This window comes from Conger conger, chromosome 9, assembly GCF_963514075.1.
Source record: "Conger conger chromosome 9, fConCon1.1, whole genome shotgun sequence".
NCBI classification, from domain to species: Eukaryota; Metazoa; Chordata; class Actinopteri; order Anguilliformes; family Congridae; genus Conger; species Conger conger.
The window spans coordinates 18,861,211-18,872,271 of NC_083768.1; the positions used below are offsets into that span (position 1 = coordinate 18,861,211).

The 11,061-nt window shown below is 40.8% G+C and overlaps 1 protein-coding gene across 1 annotated transcript; it reads left to right on the forward strand.

Moving 5' to 3' along the window:
• Positions 1 to 1,950: 1,950 nt before the first annotated feature.
• LOC133137295 (cholecystokinin-like) lies at positions 1,951 to 10,527 on the forward strand. The gene is made up of 3 exons (XM_061255478.1): positions 1,951 to 2,025; positions 3,479 to 3,736; positions 10,130 to 10,527. Exons 2-3 carry the CDS (start codon positions 3,481 to 3,483, stop codon positions 10,264 to 10,266), a joined length of 393 nt encoding a protein of 130 aa, XP_061111462.1. The 5' UTR covers positions 1,951 to 2,025; positions 3,479 to 3,480; the 3' UTR covers positions 10,267 to 10,527.
• The last annotated feature ends 534 nt before the right edge of the window (positions 10,528 to 11,061 follow it).

Sequence of the window (11,061 nt, forward strand, 5' to 3'; positions counted from 1 at the left end):
GTGTCTGCGTGGGTTTCCTCCGGGTACTCCGGTTTCCTCCCACAGTCCAAAGACATGCAGGTTAGGCTGATTGGAGAGTCTAAATTGCCCAGAGGTATGAGTGTGTGAGTGAATGGTGTGTGTGCCCTGCGATGGACTGGCGATCTATCCAGGGTGTATTCCTGCCTTTCGCCCAATGTATGCTGGGATAGGCTCCAGCCCCCCTGCGACCCTGTTCAGGATAAGTGGGTTCAGATAATGGATGGATGGATGGGTTTAATTACTGTCGCCTCCAAACGTATTGGAACAGCAAGGTCAATCCTTTTTTTTTTTGCTATACACTGAAGACAATTGAATTTGAAGTCAAAAGATGAAAAAAATGAAAAAAATCTGAATTTCAGCTTTTATTTCCTGGTATTTTATTATATCAAAATTCGTTAAACGACTTAGAACATATAACTTTTTGTATCAGACCAAAAGCCTAAGGCTTCATCATGAGGTTTCACAGTAGTGAAGAAACACAATGAGGATCTAGAAAAGATAAATCAATCAATCAATATTGATGACAATGTGCACCCAGGTACAGCCTAAACCGTGCGCGCAGGTCACTAACGCTGGTGACTGACTGTTGTTTTAGCTGTGGCAGATGCAGTAGCTCATTTCACAGCCAATGCAGACACTTTCCCAAAGCTATACCAGCTGCTCAAAGCTCACATCTACTGTGCTAATTCCCGATCATATTATCATCTTTATTAAAGCCTCGGTGCAGTTTATTCCATGTGATTTTCACAAGACATCCAAACTGACCCTTTATGCAACACATGCTTTATTGATGCCTATTTTCTGTTATGGTAATAAAGTCATAGTTTGTGTGGGTTTTCACTGTAATTATGAAATTATGTTATTTTACGTACATGGCATTACCGTTAGAGGAAGCGACAAACATTTTCTGCTCAACTGAAATGTCTAGCTGTCCAGTTAACCTAGCCAGTGCTTTCCCCTTTAAAGTGCTCTTTAACACAGTGCTCATCACCACTTGGTGTATTCGTCATGAAAAGAGGGTCCTGCCCCCACTTAAATAGCTGCAGACCGAGGCCTGTCAAGGGACTCATCAATAATAATAATTATTCACCAAGGCTTGATCAGAAGAGGACCGCTTTGGTGCATGGGAATGTTACGCAATTTGTCCTTTGGCTTTCTTTTCCTTGCCCTAATGCACGCACAATCAAAAATGCCACTTATCGGTCTGCAGTTATGAGAGTTACTCAATCTAAGATAATGCCACAGAGACCCTCACATAGCATGAAAAGTCTGTTTTGCTTCTTCATTAGCCAGAAGTCAATTACTGTTATCCAATCAGCCAAAGAGAGAGAGACAGGGAGAGGGAGATGTTTCAAAGAGAAAGGATTCCTCTCATTGAGTACTGCAGTGGGACTTCTGGCTTCACACACCCCAGACTCACAGGCTAAGGACAGTGTGTGTGCGTGCGTGTATGTGTGTGTGCGTGTGTGTGCGTGTGTGAGTATGCGTGTGAGCGCATGTGTGTGCACGTATTTGTGTGTGCGTGCATTTCTAATGTTAAGCTTGCGTGTGGGGTTGAGCTTGCGTGTGGGGGGGTGTGTATCCATGCCTGCGTGCGTATGTGTGTGTGCGCGTGCATTTGTGACGTTGAGCGTGAGGGTGTGTGTGTGTGTGTGTGTGTGTGTGTGTGTGTGTGTGCGCGTGCATTTGTAATGTTCAGCATGCACGGGGGGGTGCGTGCATGTGTGTGTGTGCGTGCGCGCATTTCTAATGTTGTGCGTGCGGGGGTGTGTGGGTAACTGCGTTCCCCACGGTGACGCTAATTTGTCGTGTCCCGCGTAGCGTGCAGCGCGTCTGTGCGCGTGCAGCTCTCCCACATCTGCGTCAGCGCTGTGCAAACAGATGTCAGGACGTGTAGCCGAGCGCTGGGTATTTAAGGGCCAGCCGCTCGCTCCTCTGAGAAGTTTCCCTGGTCTCCGCTGACCCTCCTTTCGCTCGGCTCTTCTGACTGCACATCTACTGAAGGTACGCCGTCCAGACCAGGGCACTCTGCATGCCTGACCCTTTCAGAGCACTGACTAGTTGAGATTCATTTTCAAATTCAGACTAAATTGTTTGTTATTCTGATGTTTTGTTTGTGTTATTCTCTGAACATTTGAACATGAACATTTAGTGTGCTTGATTTAGGATGTCTATATGTGAGACAGTTTTGTAATAATACTTCAGATGAAATATTTTAAGAAATCCATCCCAAGTGTGTGGTTTCACTTGCCTTGCTACATTTTTAAGTCTAGGTGAGCATGCTGCAGCAAAGGAGAACCATTTCACATACAACTTGCATTTTTATATTAATTGACAGATGTGGAACAATCAATTGTAGACAATGACACGTGAATTGAATGTGAATTTTAGTTTAACATTTGTTGTGGTGATAACAGGACAACAATTAGAGAGTGATGTAAAACTCATTCATGACTGAAATATTTGATCTATATTATTGAAGTGAATGTAAGTTTTTAATGTATTCATTTTATACATTTTCACTATTTTATTTCACTATGAACTTCAATAGATGAATCACACAGACTTGAATGACATAAATGCATTGAGATTGAACTGAATCATTATGCTTTGCATGTTTTAAATTGTATTAATAGATGTAGTTTACATGTAGTTCTTTTGAATGACTCCGACCAAATTGTATGAATCATTTAAAATTGTTTGTATTATTAATATTATTCCAAGCGCAGTATGTGCTTTATGCTTCAAAGCTGTGAGTTGAGACCAGTGTGCAAATGCAGATTTCTTTTGTCAGATATTCCAAAAGTGACTTAAATTCGTCTTCTATTCTTTTGGAGAAATTAGGCTTTCTTCCCAGAATTAAGTAGGCTATCATTAGGCACAGAAAGTGCAGGTCTTGTGGATTTGGACAGTAATTGACCTAATGCTCAGAATACAGCCTGGTGAGACCAGCATTTCCTTTGGGATCGCACTGACAGAGAAGCTGTTCTAACCCTCTTGCTCCTACAAGGAGACAGAAGAGACTGGGTTATTACTTAATAAATAAATGAGAGATTTCTTCCTTTGGTTTTGAAATAAAATACATAAATCAACGTGGTCTTGGAATGGACTAGACTCGTGTTTCTAATAAGGAATGTAAAGTAACATATTCCAGTTGGCTTATGAATTAGAACTGAATTTTCTAATTTGCAGTTTCATTACTGTTCATCTTCTGATCCTGCCATTTGAACTGCCTTACATTTGTAAACCATTGTGGATAATCACTGCAAATATCAGCAAAAATGTATTTCACACAATATTATAGCTATATATATATATATATACACATATATATATATACACATATATATATACACATATATATATATATATATATATATATATATATTTAAATGACATTTGATCATGTAAAGGTTGTGTGCTTGGCTGACCTCCACCCTCTCCCCCACCCTGGCAGCGATGAACAGTGGGATCTCAGTGTGCGTGCTCCTGGCCGCCCTCTCCAGCAGCTGCCTGGGTCGCCCGCACACCGCGCCCTTCCAGGAGGAAGGCAGGCCCGCCCCGCCCCAGCTGGACGGCAGCCTGTCCCAACACCCCCGCCACGCCCGCTCCGCGGCCCTCACCGGCCAGGCCAAGGCCTTCCACCACCCCGACGAAGACCTGACCCAGGGGGTGAACCTCAGTGAGCTGCTCGCCCGGTTGATGTCCAGGAAAGGTGGGTGTTTATTCACGTTCGCCCAGGTAGAACTACAGATGCACGGCGTTCAATTTCAGTCCGTCCGTCTTTCAGTCGATTAGGTGTGAATTCGCTTCGTAAAGAATGACCTTCCATAAGGGTTTGCTGTATTGTTATGTCTCTTTGTGTGCTTAAAAACATGGAATGCACATTGCAAACAAAGAATTGTCTGGGTCCCGAGGAGAGCTTGTCTGCATGTCGCACTCAGAGAGAATTATTGATGATATGTGGTAAAGTCTCTGCCTCCGAGTCGTTACATTTCTGGAAGAGAAAACATCTGACAGCTTCAAAAGGGCTCCATCTGTTTTTCTCTCTCTACCTCTCTCTCACTCTGTCGCTCTCGATCATTCTCTCTCACTATCTGTCTCTAACTCTGTTCACTCTATCGATCGCGCTGCTCCCATAGGTAGCTCCTGAAGGCAGTAGACACCTATTCCAGGTTTCAACAGGTTATGCATGACTTCTGCTCTTCGAAACACATTTTGTTCTGTAAATTCAATGATTAGTAAAAACAATAAGCAACGCGGGGCCTGAAATTGAACGGCGCTTAACAGTCGACAGCGCTTTCAGCCCGAGCCTCGTTGTGAAATGAATATTTTGTTTGAGAAGCACTTGACTTAATGGCATGCTAAGAGTCTCTGCGCTGGAAACAGCGTTTCAGTGGTTGCGCTTTAATAGTTTGGTTTCTGCTGAAAGGCTGGCGGGTGTGCTTGCGTGACCGAGAACAAAGTGTCTGCAATACAATGCAGGAGAACAAAGGGGCCCTGGGGTGAGGTTTGGATGGAGTTAATATGCTGCTGACGTGACGGACAAACCCCTGGGGGCTCGAGGCTGAAGAGTTTGGAATTGCCTCCCTTAAAAAGGCTGTTCAATAAAGGGTGGGGCACGCCAATTTCACAACCCCGAGGCTCGACACACTTTTAACATGGTGTTCGTTACCTGAATATAGAAACGTATAGAAACTGATACGCGTCTGATTCATTCCACTACACAACAATGAGGATGAAATGGATTACCATGAACTGAACAAGTATCATTCCATCTGGATGTGATACAGCTCAAAATTAACATCGAAAATGAGGAACATACATAAAATCACAACTATTACCCTATTACAGAATCTCCCCACAGTCTCTCCCCCACTCCCCACAGTAGGGTTCTGTGACAAATTCCATTTGCCTTTGCAACTGCTGTATACTTAGGTGTGCAAAAAATATTTCATGTGCTTTCTTTCTTAGCACGACTCTGATTTCTTTGGGGAGCAGGTGTACATATATCTTTGAATCGTGGGGCTGAAACAATTACAGCCATCTCAAGAGAAAGAATTGGCTTAAATGCAGCAGTATTGCACACGCCTCCAGAGGGGATTTGCCAATATCTGCTGTCAAATTTTATAAATCTCGTTTAACAATTGTAAAAGAAAAAGAAAAAGAAATAAAGTTTGGGTTTGTAATGATAGATTCAACTGAAGACATTGCACTGTAGTTAACAGACGCTATATTTTGTGACACCAATTTTAGAAAGATTTATTTGAATTGATGAACAAGGGTAGGGTTTGGGGGGATATAAATATGGGGGATGCTAAATCCTATGGGGAATATAAATTAGAGTCCATTTAAATAAAATAGTAAAACAGTATCAAACAGGATTGTTTTATTGGTGGTTTGTTTCCCCTTATGAATAACACATTAGAGTGGACTTCAAAAGATGTGTGTGAAAAACAGCATGTTGCTGCCATGCATTTTTAATTAGCCAAGGAAAAAGGAAACGGTGCATTTCTCACACACCAGACAATTAAATATGATCCTACGTTTCTCTGCCCATGGGCAAGAATAGATCTCTGTTTGGCAGGGAGAATATTACTGCGAAGTCTTGAGTCATGCAGGTCAGAGAAATCTATCTATCACTGTAAAATAATATGTTTTAATATGCAGCCATTACCCATATATCAGCTGATCTTCAGCAAATCGCAGTCTAACAATCAGCCTCACTGGCAAACACAATATAAATAATTCAGGTACCAGTTTTCCAAGCAACAACATTTTAATTATCTTCATCCATTTCAAATGTTAAGGACAGACAGGTTTCGGTTTGCAAGATATGGTACTAGTGTGGCCTGAACAAATGTTTTCAGTGACACTCGTGCACAAAGATGACAAGCAATGCCCCAGTCCCATAATAGGCAGTAGGCACTGATTATTCTATTGCTTTTGCATGAAACATCATTCTGTCTAACAACCTAGCGCAGTTTGTTTTGAATTACAAAGATCAGTCTTTTCCCCAGTACTTGCCAAAACTTAAAAATGCATGTGCCTTCTAAACAGCACAATTATTTGTTTGTAATTTTGTGGGCACACTGCCACATCTGAAACAAAATAGAAGGGCGAGTGGGGGCGGGGGACAACACAAAAGCCTTTTGATATTTTCAGTTGAAACTATTATTTTAATAGCGAGGCCCAGTTTCACCGCCATGATTGTTTCTGTACACCCAACCCCCCTTGATGCTAAAATAAGACCAGGTATTCAATGTGTGGTAGCTGTGCTATCTACAGGCCTTCACCCCTTTCAGCTGACATTAGGACTACGGCTTTATAATAGTAATAACAACAACAACAATAATAATAATAATAATAATAATAGTAATAATAATAATAATAATCATAATAATAGCAATAATTGTAACAATTCTCGAAATGCTCTACATAGTCTCTAATACTGGTTAGAAAAACAAACATTCAAACAGAGATGGTGTACATGTGTGCACTAGGCAGCTAATGGTGGCTTGCATTGTAAATGATATTGTTGCCACAATATCTTTTAGGCAGCATCAACTGCCTAAAAAATCAAGTAATTACCACACAGCCATTATAGCCATTGCTTTGTCCATGCCAATGTTTGGTGTAACCTAATGTAAAAAGGGTTTATGTGTGTACTTTATATGACCACATACAAATTCAGACCGCTATTGATCCATGTGATTCACACTGAAAGTCCAGGCTAAATAATTTAAACATACTGTAAACAACTCCAGGATCGAATATGGATTAAATGTGTAATGGCTGATGCACATAATTATCCATGAAGCATTTAGGAAAATGTTAATTCATGCATAAACCAGTAGTTTTCCATGACTATTAAGTAGATAGTTAGATATTGTTAACTGTCTTACCTAAGGGTATTGGCACAGTAAAGCACAGGACTACTTCATGAATAAGAGACTATGTGTAAGAATATTCCAGAAATGATTTTTGCTGGTGGCATGATTTCAGAAAGGATGGGGTCCGTGGTACAGCGGTGGTGCGTTTTTAAACTGAGAGGCACTATGAAAAGACCCACAAAGTAATGGACCGGCATCCGGCCCTCCACTAATGCTTTTACCTTCCTTACTCACTGACCACAAATACTTCCTCCCGCTCCTCAAGAAAAATGCTGCAATACCCATATTTAAGCCAATTTATCTTACCAATAAGTAGGCATACATTTGTGTCCCATGAAAGCCTATGGACCTGGTTCTGGACAAAAATACCAGTTACTGTGAGAATCTAATTATATAATATGAATTCTATCTATTTTATTGAAGAAACCAACATATTCCCAACTAAAGCTTCTGTAAGATGCTGCTGAATAAATCATTCATGCTGAGGGGTTATTGTTCCACTGTATGTAGGTAACTGTTATTTCTTAAATGGGTATATTACTCTACAGATAGATAAATGGGTGAGACTACAGTTTACAGTGGCTCCATGCAGAGGTAATTCAACTTTTAACCCCATTTCTGAAAAATCAGATGGAATACTAAGTATGGAATAAACATTCCTTATGCTGTAGAAGATGATTGTACCTTGAATATTTAGCAAATGAAATGAAATCAATGCTGACTGGCCTGTAAGCAGCAGAGCTGATGTAGCCTGGTGTTTGATCCAGAGCATGTTAACTATTTGTTAGACAGGACTATGGGAGAAATCTATCGAAAATCTATGAGCAAAGCTATCTCAAGGTGCACCAGTGTAAGGTATCAAACGATTCAGCGTATCTTTTGATACAAGGTGTACTGTCAATCCAAAGCACTTCCCCCAACAAACCATTTTATTATTTGTAAGACAGTTATTGACATCAGAGTTTAAACTGAATACACACTAGAGTCAGCCATTCAGCATTCAGCCGTGATTCACCTATATCTGAGTCATGATTCAATTCAACACATTTCACTTTGGAAGCACTTTGTAACCAGCAGTCAGAGTTATACTGCAGCTACCTGTGGTCTAAATGGAAGGCTTGTATTCGACAGTAATCCAAAGATTGTTGAACAGTTAAGAGACATGAAGCACTTTGCTATGGACCATACTGTACTTCTTTGTATTATTATGCACACCACCAATGCTAAACTAAAACCCCTGTCTATATTAAAGCCAAATACATGTACAGTATATCCTACATTCTAACAAAAAAACAGCTTGTTAATCAATGAAAATGTAATTAATAGTTTAAAGGAAAGTTTTGTGCCTGACCATTTTTGAGCTCACAAGAAGCCACTGTCTCTATGTGATAATAATGTCATGAATGCATAATTAATTCTTTATGCAATATGCAATTATTATCATTACGGAAGATTTTATTAATATCAATGTAGTGCCAGTTTCACTGAGCACTTACCATTGTATCAACGGATTTACCATTGAAAAACTGCTTGACAGAATCACAAATGTAGTTGCACAGTGGTGGATCACATTCACTAGAGCACATACTTTGGCACTTGGCTGAACTCAATTAAAATGACAGCCTTCGTCAGTGCACTGGCTCAGATATCACACTGTCATGGGGAGAGAAATCGTTGAAATGATCAGAAGGAAAGGAAAGAGTGAAAACCTTGAAGAGGATCGATAAAGATGTGCTTAGAACCCCAATAGACCTGTCTGTCAGATGCATACTCTGAAGAATAAACACCCCAAGGCTATTTTCTTCATCCGCAAGATGAAAGAAGGTGTGACCAAGTCATGAAGATGGCAAAGAAGGCCTCTATGAGTTCACATGAGACATGCCCGCTCCAAACAAAGGGGGCATTTCATTTTTCCTAGAGTGCACTTCCTCGGCAACAAAACAAATACAAGACACATCTTGACGGGTCCCTCAAGACTAAATGTCATCTCATCCTAGAACCATTACCCTCGTATGTCTCTGTGATAATGAAGGCATGTGCTACAGAGGATCAAATATTTATGGATGCTACGCCTGGGTGTAGCCGGATCTGCTACGCGAAGGCGGCGACTTGTGTCATGTGATGGAAGGCGTCTGCTGCCAATCGAAGGACTTAAATGGCTGTGCAGGGACACAAGCCCATTGACATGCCTGGCCTGCTGGACCTCATGTTAATTATTCAGTGAGTCCTCAGGACCCACAGTGGATGGAGACCCAGCCACCATTAGCTATCCACCGTGTCTCCACCAAAGGGACTGATTGCCACGGGCTGCAGTAGGGAAGATGTGGCAGTTGTGTAATCCCGGCTGACACAAGTCGCTCTCCCCACACTCTCATGCATCGTTGTGGCAGAGGGCCCACATGATACTGCGTGACATTTGGAGAGTTATTTTGCCTGTTAGCTGGGAGAAGCTGGAGGACCACCCCAAGGCAGACAGGTGTGCGGCAAGATTCATTTCAGTGCTCAATTCCTGCTTTAATACTAAAACTCGTTAGCGATGACCTTGATTTGTTTCCCCTCATATGGCTGTGTCAGGGTAATTAACCTACGAATAAATTACATGCTGTGTAACGGATGGATTTCATGTCTCCCACTGTTTTCCAGGCCTGTTGACTGTGTAGGTGGGCTACCATGACACCGTAAAAGGGTTTTCCCCTCGTTCATCAACGTCCATTTTCCAGCAATAGCCACGTTACCACGTTACGTGATTGAATCTGGCAAATGCAGAACAGGACCCCTTAAATTCAATATAGAAATATTAGTGTTAACACAGCACTGTTATGCAAGATGTCAGTTCCACATTTTTTGGTTATACATTTTTCTTCTCAGCAAGCACTTATCATATGGCTAGACTTGTAGTTCCCTGGATTTATGTTTACTTAATTGTAAAAAGCACTGTCCCTGAAGGAATTAAAACCAGACTCTTACCAAGTCCATAGTCCTATAACTATTGATCTCCCGCTCTACAGTTCTGAGAAGTGATCATGAAGGCTTTTAACCTGACTTGTAAAGAAGGTTATAGGTTCAAATTGTGTACGTATGTGGCATTGAGCAAAGCCGTTAACCCAAATGACTTTCATCTTTATACATGGATAACGTGTACCATAGTGCTGGTATGCTTTTAAAATGCCACAGCCGTCTGACACACATCTCCCCCTTCCTTCCTCCCCCTCTAGGGTCCTTTCGCAGGAACTCCACGATGAACAGCCGGTCCAGTGGCCTCAGTGCCAACCACAGAATAAAAGACAGAGACTACGTGGGCTGGATGGATTTTGGTCGCCGTAGTGCCGAAGAATACGAATATTCTTCATAAGATCAGCTCTCCCCACAGAGGGATAGAAACTAACATCAATTATTTGTCTTTGGAAGAAAAAAAAAAAATCAGTGTCTCAAAAATTATATTTATTATGTATTTGATGTACATTTGTTTGTAAAACTATATGATGCAATATATAAATATATATATACCTGCCAAATTTTGCAGAAACAGCGAGAAACAAGGTTCATTTTGTCTGATTTTGATTCATATTGTGGATACAATATTATTAAAATCATTTAGTTATGAATACTCCCATGCAAAGTCTAGTCTTGTTTTGTTAACAGAAGATATTCAAGAATAAAACAGGTCAGCATAAAACATTAGCCTGGCATACTGTAAGCGTTTGCATGACTGAGCCAAAAATGGAGGCTGACTCATGGGTCATTGAACAGCATTATTTGTACAAGATATGCCATCTCTACACTGTTTGATTTTTCTTAATGAGAACAAATGATGACATCTGCTTCACAATGTATCAACAGACCAAGCCTGTCACAAATGTAATGTCTACATTATCTTATTTTCACCCTGGCTGCAACAAGCAACAATTACTGCAGCTAAACAATTTAAAGGCCCTTCAGTCATGAGACATTACAAATGATCAAGCTTGAGTCCTCCTTACATATCACAGGTGAGCATCATCTGATGAAACAGATCCACAATAAAACAACAATATACTTATATACAACAATATATAATGATTTATTTGCAAAGAAATAACAAAGTGAGAGGGCTTACCGCCTCTCTAATTTGAATCAGACATAGTAAGACTTGTATACACACTTTTCC